At 50.8% G+C, this 15,643-nt stretch overlaps 1 protein-coding gene across 2 annotated transcripts; it reads left to right on the top strand.

Moving 5' to 3' along the window:
- The first annotated feature begins 1,569 nt into the window (after positions 1-1,569).
- CHRNA3 (cholinergic receptor nicotinic alpha 3 subunit) lies at positions 1,570-15,395 on the top strand. Of its 2 annotated transcripts, XM_029951873.1 has the most exons (6): positions 1,589-1,673; positions 1,788-1,832; positions 2,875-2,984; positions 7,704-8,715; positions 9,527-9,662; positions 14,443-14,495. In XM_029951873.1, the coding sequence occupies exons 1-5, from the start codon at positions 1,653-1,655 to the stop codon at positions 9,650-9,652; spliced, it is 1,314 nt and encodes a 437-aa protein (XP_029807733.1). In that variant the 5' UTR covers positions 1,589-1,652; the 3' UTR covers positions 9,653-9,662; positions 14,443-14,495. The 2 variants fall into 2 exon arrangements, with proteins under 2 accessions (XP_029807735.1, XP_029807733.1); XM_029951875.1 differs by lacking the exon at positions 9,527-9,662 and having other exon boundaries at positions 1,570-1,673; positions 14,443-15,395.
- The last annotated feature ends 248 nt before the right edge of the window (positions 15,396-15,643 follow it).

Raw genomic sequence — 15,643 nt, 5'->3', positions numbered from 1 at the left:
CGCGCCCCGCGTCCGGCTCCGAGCGGACGCCGGGGACTCTGCCTCCGCCTGGGCCGCTCCGTCAGCTCCCGCGCCCCGCGAGCTGCCATGGTCGCCAGGCTCCCGCCGCCCCGAGCGCTGCTGCTGTCGCTGCTGCTGCTGCTGCTGCCGCCACCGCCAGGTACGGGTGCGAACCCGGAGGGCCGGTGGGGGGGGGGAGGGGTGGGCAGAGAAGGGAGGCAAGCCGGCGGTGAGCCGGGTCAGGGAGGCCCGTCTTCCTTCCAGCCACCCCTCCCAGAGTCTGGGTACGAGTCCCAGATCTGCAAGGCGCCCTGCAAGGCGCCTGGCCGTCGGTTCCTCTGTCAGCATTCCGCCCACCCCTCGTCCTACGAATAGATGGGGAAACTGAGGCCAGAGAGAGCTGAAGACTAGACCGGTGTCATCATCGGGAGAAGGGCATCGCTTCGTGGCGGGGACAGGGGTGGGGTGGGGTGGGCAGCGCCTCCCTCCGGGTGTCGGATCTCGGAGAGGGGCGCGCCCTCGACCAGCCGGCCCTGTTTCTGCCGGAAGGTCTGTTGGCAGCCTAGGAGGGCGGTAGACACCGAGGGTCCTGGGATTTGGCTGCAAGGGGAGTCAGTCGGGAAAGCACTGTTTCTGCCTCCTGGTCGCTGAGGTCCCCACCACTTCTCTCGGAGCCCCCGCCTGTGGCCCCGCCCGGGTGGGGAAGGGCAGAGAGGGCAAGACCCCATTTCAAGATTAACCCGACTTCCCTGAGGATTCCCCTTATCCCCTTACCTCAGTTCTGTAAGTGGGAAGGCGCATAGCAGACTCAGGTGGCCTGGGATGTGGCTTATGAACAAAGGGTTTCAGAGAGGTAAGGTCTTTGATCATTATCTAAAGACACATTCAGCAGGAACAATGGGTCAGTTCAAGATCATGGGAACCATGTAGACACCCAGTTTTTCAGAGGGTTGTTGGCCAAACCCCTATGGGGTCCTGGGCAGATGAAGGAGAATCCCAGACCTGGGCTGCGGTCTCCTACAGGCCCTGGGTGGCCCTGCCTCTCGGAGTGGACTGGCCATCTCTCCATCATGGAGGTAGCAGGTACCTAAGCGGGCTGCGTTGGCATCCCACCATGCCCGTGGTAACACTGAAGGTAAGGGTAGTGCTTGAGCTCTTCCGGCAGGCTGGCACTGAGAAACACTTCACTCAAAACAACCCTGTGAGGTGTATACATATATTATGTTTTTATAGGCAAAGAAAGTGAGGCTCAGAGAGGTTAAACCCCTTGCCTAAGCTCACACAGCTTATAAGTAGTTTGGCAGGATTTGCACCAGATCTATCCAAATTCTAGGCCAGGTTTGTAACCACAGTTTCTCCCTGGATGAGTGTGACCTCATGTATCCTTTGGGCCTCAGTTTCCCAGCCTGTAACTCGAGGGAGTGGGGCTTGTCTGGAAATCTGGAGCTCCATAGCGTACCCCCAGCACGTGGTAAGGAGGCTGCAGGTGGGTGGTGTCCCTGGTGAGGGAAGAGTGACCATTACTTCCTGCAGTGGCCTTCGCCTCGGAGGCTGAGCACCGTCTGTTTGAGCGGCTGTTCGAAGATTACAACGAGATCATCCGACCTGTGGCCAATGTGTCTGACCCCGTCATCATCCAGTTTGAGGTGTCCATGTCTCAGCTGGTGAAGGTGGTGAGTGCTAGAGCTGCAAGTCATGGCCATGGGGTGCGGGGGCTTCTGGAAGAGGCCTTCCCAGAACCAGCCTTGTGTTTGAATTCACTGTCCACTTTTTCTCTCTCCTTCTAGGACGAAGTAAACCAGATCATGGAGACCAACCTGTGGCTCAAGCAAGTGAGTAGACCCTGGGTGCTGCTGCCCCCTGGTGGTCACTTCTGTATCTGCGGTGAGGGAATCACAAAGAGCCCAAACAGCCGGCTTTACTCTGGTGAAGCCAGACTGGGGTCCACTGACTGGCTGGTATGTCTCTTCCTGGGCTTGGAGTCACATGCACTGCTCCACAGTCCCCCTGGAAGTCGGCCCCCCAAGTCACAGATGACAGATTGCAGCCTGGAGGGAGAGACCTCCTCAGTAACACAGCAAACTAGGACAGACCTGAGCCTGGAGACCAGCCCCTGACTTTGGGCTGGTGTCTGAGGCCACCTCCTTCCTTTCTTCTTGCCAAAAATCTGTTCAAATCAGATCCTGCTGCTTTCTTTGGAAGAGTGGGAACAGAGGCTCTGGATTTTCCTGTTCAGGTTGGGGACAAAGAAACCAGCTTCCACATCCCTCCCCACCCCCGCAACCCACTGGGAGGCTTTGCTCAGATCTAGACACATACCTCCCTGGACCAGTGTGACCCTCCGCCAGCCACCCAACTGAGTGCTCAGCCCACAGCCTTCCCACATCCAGAAGGCTGGAAAGCCAGGAGGGCATGGTGCCCTCTCAGCACTCTGTCCAGAGCCTCATCTGTGTTCCTACACGCTTCTCGGGCTCCACTGGGATCATGGCTCCTGCCCCAGAACCCGTCAGACCCTGCTTAACCTGGAGGTGGACGAGGGCTGGGTGTCATTAGCACCCTGCTCCTATCAGAGGGGAACACATCTGAAAAAGCTCCTGGAGCACCATTTCAGGGACGTAAACAGCAGGCGTACAGCACGGACCTGGCCAGCACTAGCAGTGACTGGAGAAAGCACTAGTGATCCTCACTAGCTGATGAGGGGCTGGGAAGCAGCCTACACCCCCAGCCCAGTGCCATCTCCCCCACACGTGCCCACATGAGTGAGGCTCCTGGGGTCTGCAGCATGGAGGTGGGGGCTTCACCAAGACAGCTGGTGTCCAGGAAGGAGACCATGCTGTCCTGCTGCCTCCTCGTCTCCCTGCCTCCTCCCCACAGATTTGGAATGACTACAAGCTGAAGTGGGACCCCTCCGAGTATGATGGGGCAGAGTTCATGCGTGTCCCTGCACAGAAGATCTGGAAGCCGGACATTGTGCTGTATAACAAGTAAGGGGCCGGGTGGCCCACCACCTCCTAGGGCTGTCAGCCTGGACTCCGGGCCCTTGGCTGCCCGGCCTTCCCTGGACCTTTTCCAAGAGGGCTTCACTGATTTGTTCCACGGGTGTTTACTGACCACCTGCTATAGGCCAGATGCCGGACATAGCCACCCTGCCTCCAGGACTTTGCCACACACTAGGGGAGACAGGCATGAACTATGATATCCACACGTGCTGTAGACTGGAGGGGTGGGGGAGGGTGGGAGGGCAGTCTGCTGCCAGGGCCCTCACTAGCACTTGCCCTTCCTTGTAGGTCAGGACCACGGAGTGCTCAGTTCTTCTGCCCTTGGTGGCTGAGCCCGCAGTTTCAGGAAGCCTCTCCACTGTCTCTCTCAGGGCCTTCCTCGGTCAGGCTCAGCCTGCCCATCGTGGCGCCTCCTCAACAGGCCTCTTTCCACATTTAAGTGTTGTTAGTAAGCAAACATAAATTTTAATTGATGTTTTACAGTATATACTAGTTTGTTCTCTGAGTATTGAAAAACATCATTTTTATACCTGTGCTTTATCTCTAAAGTTATAATGCTTTAACCATTAAGTATTTATCAGCAAAGCACTTCCTCTAGAATTAATCTGATTTTAATGCCTGAAAGCATTTCAGTATTTAGGTTTTCATGCGTAGGAGTATAAACTCATATGCTTTAACTATTAGGACTGCAGAAGTTACATTTTTGGCTGAGTCCCACTTTCTGGTCACTGGCTCAAAGAAGGGTCTTTAGCCACTCCAAAGATGGGCCATGTTTTATTTACTGGTCTTCCAAGGAAGTACATCATTCATAAATGTTTCTTTCATGCAACTTGCATTTGTAAATTTAGTTCTCACAGAACTGGGACAGAAGATAAACTCAAGTGGTTTACAAAACATGATCGGTCTTACTAATCTCCTGAACCAGAGGCTCTTAGGGAACTGGACAGAGTGTTGAGAATTTTTGCTACGCTAGAATTAAGAAAATGCAAAAATTTTAATCTCATGATTTGAACTTTATGGCTGTTTTCTAGCTGGCAATCTTGGGTGAACAGCTGGAGGACTTAGGGTGTGAGTTTAATGGTGCTGCATCACAGTGAAATGATTCAAATTAGATGTGATGAGCAGAAAATATCATAAGGAATTTCCTTAGAGTCTGAAACTGAAGATAGGTTGTAAAGAAAACCACCCAGCTCGTCCGACTTAGAACTTGTTTCTCAGGACTGATCCTCCATTGAGAATCCCTTCATTTTGACACGAGAAACACCTTTTACTTCCTCTTGCCAAAGTTTCCCCATATTTGTTTTCTGAAGTTCATTCTCTATCAGGATCCTCAGAAAGTGCTCATGGGCACAACGTGCCTTGCATTCTTACAAGTTTATAATTCACTGCAGCCTTTTTAGAGACTATGTTCAGGTTACTTAGCTGGATAGAAAATCCTTGGCTGAAATCTTCCTTCATGAAAATCTTCTAAAAATGCCAACTGTTCCAGTATGAAGTGTCACTGTCAAAATCTGATGCCAGTCTAATTTGGTGACACTGGGGGACTTTTAGAAGACAAGGGGACTCTGCTGATAAGCATGTGGGGACCACGAAGTGAACCAGGACTGTCCCGGGCGAAGTGGGATGCACAGTCCTTGCAGGGAGCGTTCATTTGGCTCAGGCTTCTTCCTTTGTCTGTACCGTCAGCTGTTTGACTCTGTGCCACAAGCACGATGCGATGTGCCTTTACTCCAGGAAAGCTTGTTTCAAGTTCTGGGTCATAAGATTTGTCCTGTTGCTTTGCGTTCTCTCTCCAGGAACTCTATATTTGTGTACATCAGAACTTCTTCACCGACATTCGCTGCCCTTCTCTCTTAAGTTCTTGTTTCTGTTTGATGTAAAACACGTCCTCTCTCTCTGGTTTCATTCCTGTGACTGCGCTTTCTCTGGCATCTTATTTCTTTTAGCCTTTGCTTCTAAGATGGTCTTTTATTCTTCCCTAAGTGGTCAGCTCTTTATACATCTGCTATTGTCTGGCCAGGTTATTTAACTTTTTCTGATTATGCTGCTCCTTCACAGCTTCCAGAGATCGCTTAGCACTTCTTAATCTATATCAGGTTGTCACTGTCACCTGTTCTGGGGCTGTCCTGTTGGGGGGTTGCTTCTCTGCTTGTGATTCAGTTGTTGATCTTCATACATTTCTTACAATACAATCTAATCCTTTTCCATTGCCCTTGTTGAAATAGGTGGCCTTTGCTGAACTTTTAGGTCAGGCTCCCAGAGGGAATAGGGTTGGTGGGCGTCTCCTTTTACCAGCTTGAAGCTTCTGGAAAGGCAGGCCTCTGCACTTGAGCCCACTGCTGCTAGATGCCTGGTTTAACTCGGGTCCTACCCTAAGCAGCATTTTTCTGGGTGGGTCTCTGTCCTCCCAGAAGGGAGTTTGTTGGGGTGAGCCAACACCAGCCCTGAAGGCCTTCCCTGTAGACTGCCTGTAGACCCCACCACCTTTCTGGTTCTCTCCCCCAAACTGGAAGCTGTAAGGCCCTCTGTTTCACTGTTCCCCTTGCTGAGGATTCAACACAGACTTGAGTACCTCTTTCCTGAGGTGCAGGTGCTTCTTGATGATTTCTGTGCCTAGGGCACTTTCCCTGGTGACCACCACCCCAGCTGATCCTGCATGGTCCATGCAGGCCACCCTGGGGTTGGTCGTTGGAGCCCACATGCTCATATTCTGAGATTCAGGAGGCCTCATGTAACCTGACTTTGATGACATGATTGGTAGGTTTTTCTTTGCTGGGAACTTGGAGAGTGTTCACACTACTCCCCACCACCCTTGCCTCCCCTGAAGCTCAGTGTCCCTTAGAATGAGCCCTCAACTAGTCATGTGCACCCACCTGGGCTTCTCTTTTTCAACAGCCTTGCACACAGGCTCCTGGACCCCTCCCATCCCCGCTGTCTCTTACTGCCGGCCATCCCCTGCACACCCAGTGGGAGAGACGGTGGATTTTCTGGTCATTCTTTTTAGTCCACAAGACCCATCAGGTGCCCTTGCTGTGGCTGAGGCTGTGCCACACCCCAGGGTCCAGCAAGGTCATGGCCTTGCCTGTCTGCTGCTGGCAGAGACAGGTCACGGACTCTGCCTGGTCTGGGCAGGCACAGCCCATGACCAGGACCCCCAGAAATGAGCAGAAGTGACACCAACCACCCAGGTAAACTTGTCTCCAGTGTTTGGCCTTTGGGTGCACAGGCGGTTTGGTGACCCCTAACTCGAGCTCCAAACTCTGTGGGAGCCCTGCTCTCTGATCTTTCGATTTCCAGTCAGTAAAGTGAGGGGCTGGACGAGGGCAGGGGCCAGCACATGGCTTCTGTAAAGGACTGGGTTAGCAGTGTTTTAGGTCTGTGGGCTGGTCTCTGCCGCAGCGCCTCTGAAAGCAGTCTCCCTGTAGGGGTCTTCACAGTAGGGGCAGGCCTGCGGGCCGCAGTAAGAGGTCCCCTTCTATCCTGAGGTTTTGTTGACCAGGGACGCTGTCTTCCAAGGCAGTGAGGGCTGCGTGGGCCCTCCCTGCTCCGCACCCCTCCCCTAGCCATGTGAGGACGGAGGGCACAGCAGGACTGTCGAGGGGATGGAGGATGACCAAAGCCAGCAGGGCCCCTCTGGACAAATCAGCCGACTAAATGAGACGGAGGCAGTGGCCTGATGTCTTCCCTGGTAGCAACTGTCCTGTTCCATGAGGCACAGAAAGGAGAGGGCCAGGGAGCAGATGGAAGACGAGGGCAGGACGTGCCCTCGCCTGTGTGCATGGGTTCTTACTGAATCACGACAGGAACACGCGGAGATCCCTGCATGTTTAGGTCTGTCACATGCTTCAGCTCTTCAGGCAGATGTGGGGTGGTTCCTTCTAAAGGGTCTGAACTCTAAGTGACAGCAGAACTGACCCAGGGACATGTCCCGAGCGTGCCCCCGGTGAGGCCACCACTTGAGGGCCAGCTGCCCTCTCAGATGTAGGACTCAGTACATCAGTCTCTGGGTAAAAGGAAAGTGCGGGTGTGCCGGGAAAAGAGGCATAGGGAGAAAACATGGAAAGATCAGGAAACACCCAGAAACTGAAGGCACAAGGGGTGCCCATTGGCTGGATTTGAAAGACAAGGCTCAGAAAATGTGATTGTTCAACCCAAAGCGGGGGTGGGGTAGGGGATGTGGGGAACACAGGGGTGTGGGAGCCCATCTGCCGGGCTCAGTATGGTGGGAGTGGGCTCCCCACAGCCAGGCCTCACACAGGTGCGCACACACACAGGAGGTGTCTGTGTGGAGACGGAATGAGGTGTCTACAGATCCAAACCGCAGAACGAGGCCCCAATGTCCCCAGAGGTCACCTGCCTCAGGACAGCATGCATCCCATTTCTTTAAAGGCGAAAAAATTGCTTTCTGGCATTTGAAAGTGTCTCCATCAATATCAAGGCAGATTGTATTTGTGGAATGAACCAGTGACATACCCCGGGTTGGTGGGGGGGGGGGGGATGTCAGATTGTTGCAGGAATGGAGGCTGGGGCCTCAGTGTCCCTGTCAGTGGGGAGGTGAACCGGGTGACCCTGCATGGCACATGGGGCTCTCCTGTTCTGTAGTTTTATAAGCTGCCACTTGCCACCTACTGTGGGTAGTGTGAGAAGCTGACCCGGGCGACTGCGTGGTAATGACCATGTGTCATTTGCCACCTGTCTCTGCAGTGCTGTTGGGGACTTCCAGGTGGACGACAAGACCAAAGCTTTACTCAAGTACACAGGGGAGGTGACTTGGATACCCCCGGCCATCTTTAAGAGCTCGTGCAAAATCGACGTGACCTACTTTCCATTTGATTACCAGAACTGCACCATGAAGTTCGGCTCCTGGTCCTACGACAAGGCAAAAATCGACCTGGTCTTGATTGGCTCCTCCATGAACCTCAAGGAGTACTGGGAGAGCGGCGAGTGGGCTGTCATCAAGGCCCCGGGCTACAAGCACGACATCAAGTACAACTGCTGCGAGGAGATCTACCCCGACATCACGTACTCGCTCTACATCCGGCGCCTGCCGCTCTTCTACACCATCAACCTCATCATCCCCTGCCTGCTCATCTCCTTCCTGACCGTGCTGGTCTTCTACCTGCCTTCCGACTGCGGCGAGAAGGTGACCCTCTGCATCTCGGTCCTCCTCTCCCTGACCGTGTTTCTCCTGGTCATCACTGAGACGATCCCCTCCACCTCGCTGGTGATCCCCCTCATCGGTGAGTACCTCCTGTTCACCATGATTTTCGTGACCCTGTCCATCGTCATCACTGTCTTCGTGCTCAACGTGCACTACAGAACCCCAACCACGCACACGATGCCCGCGTGGGTGAAGACCGTTTTCCTGCACTTGCTTCCCAGGGTCATGTTCATGACCAGGCCCACAAGTAGTGAAGGCCACACCCAGAAGCCAAGGCCCTCCTACAGCGCCGAGCTCTCAAATCTGAACTGCTTCAGCCACACAGAGTCCAGAGGCTGCAAGGAAGGCTGTCCCTGCCAGGACGGAATGTGTGGCCACTGCCACCACCGCAGAATAAAAATCTCAAATTTCAGTGCCAACCTCCCGAGAAGCTCTAGTTCTGAGTCTGTCAACGCTGTGCTGTCCCTCTCTGCTTTGTCACCGGAAATCAAAGAAGCCATCCAGAGTGTCAAGTATATTGCCGAAAATATGAAAGCACAAAATGAAGCCAAAGAGGTAAGGACGTATTATTACATTGACTGTTCATTCGACAGACTTTTAGGGTGGGCCACGAGATTAGACTCTGGAGGCAGCAGCCTGTGCTTGGACCAGCCCCTCCTTTTACCAGGTAGGGGTCTCTGGACGTGTGCCTCACTTACCAGAGCCTCTCCCTTCGTATGCACAGTGGGACGACTAAGCCCCTGAGTGTGGCCTGGCATTGGCCCCTCAGCTACCAGCAGTTTGGGCCATCAGGTCATCTGATACCAACACACTCGGTCAGGAGATGGGCCAGAAAAGGGCACAAGACCAGCTGAGCTTACAGTTTTTACTTTCTAATTGTGTTTTTTCCCTGTTGAGGTGTAAAGTGTATGCCTATTAAGTGCGCCCCTTTTCATATTAGGTGTTCTCCCATGTGACCCTGAGCTAGGTAAGCACATGGGATGTGTCCTGTGCCCTTTCCTGGTCAGCAACCCCTCCGCCTCAATAACCGCCGATCTGACTTCCTTGATTGGTTAGTTTTACCTCTTCTGGAACCTCGTTTAGATGGAATTCCATAGCACAAACCCTTTCATGTCTGACCTCTTTGATTCAACAAAATGCCTTTGGGGTTTATCATCTCGGTGGGGTTTTGTTGGTGTATAGTATTCTACACTAGGGCTTTGCTACCCGTTTGTTTATTCTACTGTTGTTAGACATGGCTGTTTTGAGGAATGCTGCCATAAATATTGTTACACGTCTTTTGGTGAACACGTGCACTCATTTCCCCTGAATGTACACCTAGCAGTGGGACTGCTGGGTCGCTGGAGAGATGTCTTCTTAACTCCAGTGGCTACTGGAAGGTTTCCAGAGTGTTCGGCCCAGTCGATACCCCGCCGTGGGCAACGTTCGAGAGTCCGCTCACCACACATCCTCACCCACATGTGTGAAGTGGCACCTCATTGCTGTTTACTAGCTTTTCCCTGGTGAGTAACAATCAGGAATCTTCTTCCTATGCTTACTAGCCATTTGTACATCATCTTCTGTGAATTATCTAGTCAAACTCTCTTCCTCATTTCTTCCTAATTGGGGGAACTTCTGTTTCCTCCAAAGTCCTTACGCTAGAGTCAATATCAAGCATTAGGAATAGGGAAGTTCTACACTTGAAATTATCAAGTGCTCCCTGACCCTCTGTTTACCCAAGGTTACAGAATTAGATCTGATAATTTTATAAGAAGTTTTGCTTTAAAATTAATTGGCTCTGCCCTAAGATGCTTATTAGCAAAGAGCTAATTAACTGATCATTTCAGCTCCTGATATACTGTAGGTAATTACCGTTGACAGGGAATGACTGGAGCGTCTTCTACTCTGCCCTGAAGGGCACATTAGAGTGGAGGAGCCTGGGGGGAGGCAGGGACAGCTGCCTATCTGCCCACCCCACCCACCGGCGCAGCTGTGAGCCCACCACGTGACTAACAAGGCAGAGCCTCCCGCTGAGCCTGAAATTTAGCCAAAAAGCCAGGCACACCTTTAACTTCGGCTGAGACTGTTGGAGCATAAGTACATGACCCGTGAACGTCTCTCATTTGTGCAACACTGACAATGTTTGCAGGCGCTCTCTACCTCTTTCTTTATCTACCTTAAAAAGATCATTTAAGTTAGCAAGAACTTAATAAAGATTGAGATCTAAATACTCAAGTCTTGGTCAAGTCATTAGAAATTAACTCTATTCCAAGAATTACTTACTAGACACCTGACAAAGTGTTAGTTTCATGAGAGTCTAAGACATATTGTATAAAAGGACAGTTTAAAAATTGTTACTAGAAGGGAAGTCACAACCGAAGTGCCAAGATACATTAGTGGCAAACTAGTGGAACGGTGGCTCATCTCAAGGGGCATCCACTGCTCATCTCTGGTCATCTGTCACCACAGGGGAGTCGGGCCCGGTCATAGCTCTCCCGTTTTACCAGAAATAACAGAAACTGGCCCACAGGCCAGCAGAGTGCAGCCTGTCCATGCTGAGGAGACTCAAGCTGTCAGAAAGTGGCTGCCTTTTCCAGTGTTGTGTGACCGCCACGCCACTTACACGGTTTTCCAGAGAGACTTTACCTTCCTAGTCTGTGGCTCAGTGTGGCTGGTTCGCATTATGTGTGGCTCCTAGGACCCTCGCTGAAGGGCTGCTTTCCCAGGCCACCTCCTGAGGGTCAGGGAGCCCGTGTGCCACCACCCTGTCCCCCTGCCTTGGCTCTTCCCTTCTCCAGGCTGTTCGTGTGGGTCACTGCTTGCTCACGTTTGGCCATCTTAGTAAGTTTAATTACATCACTATGCAAACTTGGGGTCGCACGGAAGCGCTCTTTGTTGGCGGTGTGTCTCACAGGTGGTCACCGGGGGTCAGCTCCACTGTGCGAGCGCTTCTCTGTCTTGGGGGGTATGCCCAGGCCAGAGCATGGGCTTCTAAGCGGATAGTCCTGAGGCTGCTAGTTTCCTGTTGGGCTGAGACACACGTACGTAGAGACAGGGACACCTAATGACCTGTATATAGGTGTGCACGGGTATCTCTATGCGCGTATTTTCATTCCTTCCAGAGTCTTTTGATCAGTGGTTTATGAATTTCCATTTGTTATAATTACTGTTTGATCAGGGCTAAATTTCTGCCATCTTATTGCATATTTTCCATTTACTTTTCTTTTTTGCCTCAGTTCGTGCTGAGCACTGGAAAGTCTGAATTGTTTCTGCTGGCTAAAAAGCCATTTGTGTTCTTCTGGAAGCTGTGCCTCAGTGACTTCGACCCACATGTGAGCTCTTTTCCAGATCTACCTGCCTCGTTCCTCGGCATCTGCATCTTCCCCCCCCCCCCCCCCCCCCCCCCCCCCCCCCCCCCCCCCCCCCCCCCCCCCCCCCCCCCCCCCCCCCCCCCCCCCCCCCCCCCCCCCGCCCTCCTCTCTGGTCTTCCTTACCACCTCGGCCACGCTGGATGTTACCAGAGCTTCCGTTGCGGATTTCCGGGGATATAGTTTTGGGTTTTGCCATCCCTTTCTCTGGTCAGCTCCACTGTGCGAGCGCTTCTCTGTCTTGGGGGTATGCCCAGGCCAGAGCGTCATCTTCACTAAACCACTAACTCACCCCCACCCTCCTGGCTTTATCTCCGCACCAGCACGCGTTGATCCAAAGTGTTCCTGGTTAAACCTTCTGAGGCCAGTAGGCTTAGAAATATAAAAACTCTCCTTTTTAAGGGAGTTTAGCTGGATACAAAATTCTAGAAGTTCTTTTCCTTAAATACTTAAAACATTCCTCCTCCTCCTCCATTGCCTTGTTTCAGTAACACTAATGAAATTTTTAGTTATTCTGAATGCTGTTTCTTTGTGATGAATCCATTCTATCTAGAAGCTACTAGAATTTGTAGAGAAATCCAGTGACGTCAAATACAGTGTGTTGGTGTGGGTCTCTTCTAAACTGTTTGGCATTTTAGGAGCCATTTTATCCTGAAGTTTTTTATTGTTGGTTCTAGGGAATCAAGGTTTTCTCTGTGAAGACTTCCTCCTCTCCATGTCTCTCCCTGAACCGCACATGTCTGCTTCCAGCACCATCCCTTCCTGCCACCCCATGCCCCTCCTCATGGGTTCCTTCCAGCCAACTGTCCTGTCCTGAGTCTTTTCCTCCACTGTCACATTTTTACTTGGTTCTTCTGTGACTGCTTGTTCTGCTTCATGTTCCCAATACTCTCTTTGATCTCCGAGGAGATCCTCTTTGTTATAATCCTTAACCTGTCTGTTCTGTCAATTTCCTTCCAAACGGCTATGTTTGTGCTCTGAGGCCTGTAAACTCACGTTTTCAGGGGCATCAGCCATCCTTACTGGATGGTATCCAGGGAGGCTCCACAAGGCAGGAGGCCCATGTGGCCAGACTGGACTAGGCCACCCTTCCCTCTGGGTGACCTTGTCCCTCAAGGGACGTCTCTCCACCTCCCAGCTTTTCACCTCACCCAGGCTGTCCTCTGCTCTCACGTTACCTGCGTCTCTGGGCTGGGAGCGGGCAGGCTGCAAAGCTTCCCCCACCCCCGCTGCACCCCTCAGGATCTCCTCTGCCCGCCCCCCAGTGGAACCTGGATGGTGTCACCAGCCTCTAACCTATGGGCTCTCCTTGCTTCTGGGACGTGTCTAGGGCTGGGCTCGGAGAAGGAGCCAAGAGTTTGCACTAGTTTACCATTTTGCTTGATGTTTCTCTGTTATTATTAGTCCCAAAGTTTCCAGGCCCATATGATACCTTCAGGACTTTCAGAATTCACCCAGCTGTGTCTGTGTAGCACACTTGTGCTCACGTGGAGGACCCAAGTCTCATCTGTGTTCACCAGGCAAAGCCGCACGAATTGCTGTCAGAAAAGATTTGTGGTTGGATAAGGGTCGTCTTTCTTTCTTTTTTTTTTTTTAATCAGCATGAATATCAGTAGGTACTACTGTTCATTAAGGACTCTGTGCCAGAACATTATTTCACTTAATCCTCATCATAACCCTCTGAGGGAAGTACTTTTCTTATCTGCATCTCATAAATGGGGAAACTGAGGCAAAGAGCGGTCACATAATTTACCCAGTTTCTCAGACGCTGCGATGAAAATCAAAGTCTACCTGCTACAGCCTTAGTAGGTTAGCTGGGAGGGGTGGGTGGGAACCACAGGTTCATTGTGTGTTTGAGGCACTTACAAACCAAAGTCTTAAGAATTCACATGAAGTATTGGTGCTATAATTCTAATTTTAGCCAAGACCCCTTAGTGTCTTCAGGAGGACACGTCTGCTCCAGCTCACGGCAGTAAAAGAAAATCCTTGTCTCCCAGTCCCATTTCAGTGCACTTAGTTAAATCACTAAATCACATGCTGCTGCTTTGTTATGTGATTATTTCTTCAAAATCAGTTGATTCATGGGTTCTCTCTTCTTCAATTACAGTTTCCTTGTCTTCTCAGTTGTATAGGAGTATAATTAACATACAATTCTCCTTCCTATTTCAAGCCTGAATTGGGGCTGTATTATAGACAATTAGTCTTGCTCTTTCTACCGTCTTTTACTTTATTGTCAGCAATTATTTCAGATTTTCAGCCTGTCCTCTCACCGTTTAGAGTTCCACAGTACTTTGGCCTTAGTGTTGAAGAGGTATCTGGATAGCTGGGCAGGGCGAGGGAGCGGAGGGAGAGAGATGATGGCCTTGCCCCGATTTGCTTATTTCATGTTTGGAACAGATGTTAAATGGAAATTAGTGTCTAAAACTGGATAAGAACCAGTACTTTGAAGCAATGGTAAATGATGGTTGGATTGTATTAGCTATTCTAACAAAGTCCAGGAGTCCTCAAGTCAAATAACTGGTTTTACTAACTTTATAAATTAGAATTCAGTTCAGGTAAAAAAAAAAAAAAATAGGTTATGTATTACATAAGACATTTCTGGTTGTTTTCTTTTTTTTAAAGTAAGCTCTGTGCCCAACTTAGGGCTTGAACTCACAGCCCTGAGATCAAGAGTTGTATACCATACCGCCTGAGCCAGGCAGACACCCCAAGAAATTTGTGATTCAAAACAGACCGAATGTGAATATTTTACACCTGCTCCTATGATGCATAAAGAGGGACTGGAGAAAGTATCTCCTCAGACTCCATTAGGAAACAAGGTTTCTTGCAGAATGGCTTCTGCTGCAACATATTCAGTACTGAAAATGTGTCCACTATGCCCTTCCCTTCCTGCTTCATGTTTTCCTCTTTCACGATTTTTGGTTTTGTTTTTCAGATTCAAGATGACTGGAAGTATGTCGCCATGGTTATTGATCGAATTTTTCTGTGGGTTTTCATCCTGGTGTGCATTCTAGGGACAGCAGGATTGTTTCTGCAACCTTTGATGGCAAGGGATGACGCTTAAACACCAAACCGTGTTTGCCAGAGGCTTCCTAGTGTGCAGAAGGGGACTCGTTTGTTTCTATTGTGGTAAAATGCACTGACCGTAAAATGTACCATCTTCATCATGCTCAGGCCACCGCTCGGTGGTGAAACAGCCACCGCCAGCCATCTCCAGGACTCTGCATCCTGTAAAACCGCGGCCCTGCCCCATCGAACACTGACTGCCGCCCCTCTCCATGACACCCACGTTACACTCTTGTGACTCCTTGAAGTGCCTCGTGTAAGTGGAAGTACACGGGGTTTGTCTTTTTGTGGCTGGCCAGTTTCATTCTACATAACGTCCTCAGGGCTCATCCATGTTGGAGCGGCTCAGAATCTCCCTTCTTAAGGCTGCGCAGTGTTCCATTGCACATGTATTCGTGTTGTTTATCCACTCATCTGTCAGGGGACGCCGGGGTGGTTCCCGCATTTTGGCAGGTACAGATAATGCTACGGGCACACATGTATCTGTTTGCAACCCTGCTCTTGATTTGTTAGAGTATATGCCCAGAAGTGGAATTGTGTCCTGTAGTAATTCTATTTTCAACTTTCTGAGGAACCACCACACTGTTTTCCACCATGGCTGCACCAGTTTGCATTCCCAAAGAGGCTCCAATTCTCCACGTCCCCATCAATATTTGTTTGCTGGGTTTTCTTTTTTTTATAATAGCCATCCTAATGAGCGTGAGGTGGTATCTCATTGGGGTTTTGATGTGCGTTTATGTAACGACTGTGTGAAGCATCTTCTCCTGTGCTTATTGGCCATTTGTATGTCTTCTCTGGAGAGGGGTCTGTTTGAGTCCTTTATGTATTTATTTATTTATTTATTTATTTATTAGTTTATTTTAGAGAGTGCAAGCAGGTGAGGGGCAGAGAGGGAGGGGGACCAGATTTGAAGCAGGCTCTGCGCTGACAGCAGAGAGCCCAATGCAGGACTCAAATGCACACACTGAGCTGTGAGATCTCCACCCGAGCTGAAGTCAGATGCTCAACTGACGGAGCCACCCAGACGCCCATTCCTTTCCACTTCTGAATTGGGTTGTTTGTGGTTTTTA

The sequence above is a fragment of the Suricata suricatta genome, chromosome 9 (assembly GCF_006229205.1).
Source record: "Suricata suricatta isolate VVHF042 chromosome 9, meerkat_22Aug2017_6uvM2_HiC, whole genome shotgun sequence".
Classification (NCBI taxonomy): Eukaryota; Metazoa; Chordata; class Mammalia; order Carnivora; family Herpestidae; genus Suricata; species Suricata suricatta.
Note: the sequence above shows the minus strand (reverse complement) of the source record. Positions and strands in the feature narration are given on the sequence as shown.

What these genes read in the sequence shown, in the direction of transcription:
- CHRNA3 (XM_029951875.1), top strand. Translation starts at nt 1,653, where the DNA reads ATGTCTCAGCTGGTGAAGGTG. An exon ending in TGTCTCAGCTGGTGAAGGTG is followed by an intron (nt 1,674 to 1,787) that starts GTGAGTGCTAGA and finishes CTCTCCTTCTAG; the next exon opens with GACGAAGTAAACCAGATCAT. An exon ending in GACATTGTGCTGTATAACAA is followed by an intron (nt 2,985 to 7,703) that starts GTAAGGGGCCGG and finishes CTGTCTCTGCAG; the next exon opens with TGCTGTTGGGGACTTCCAGG.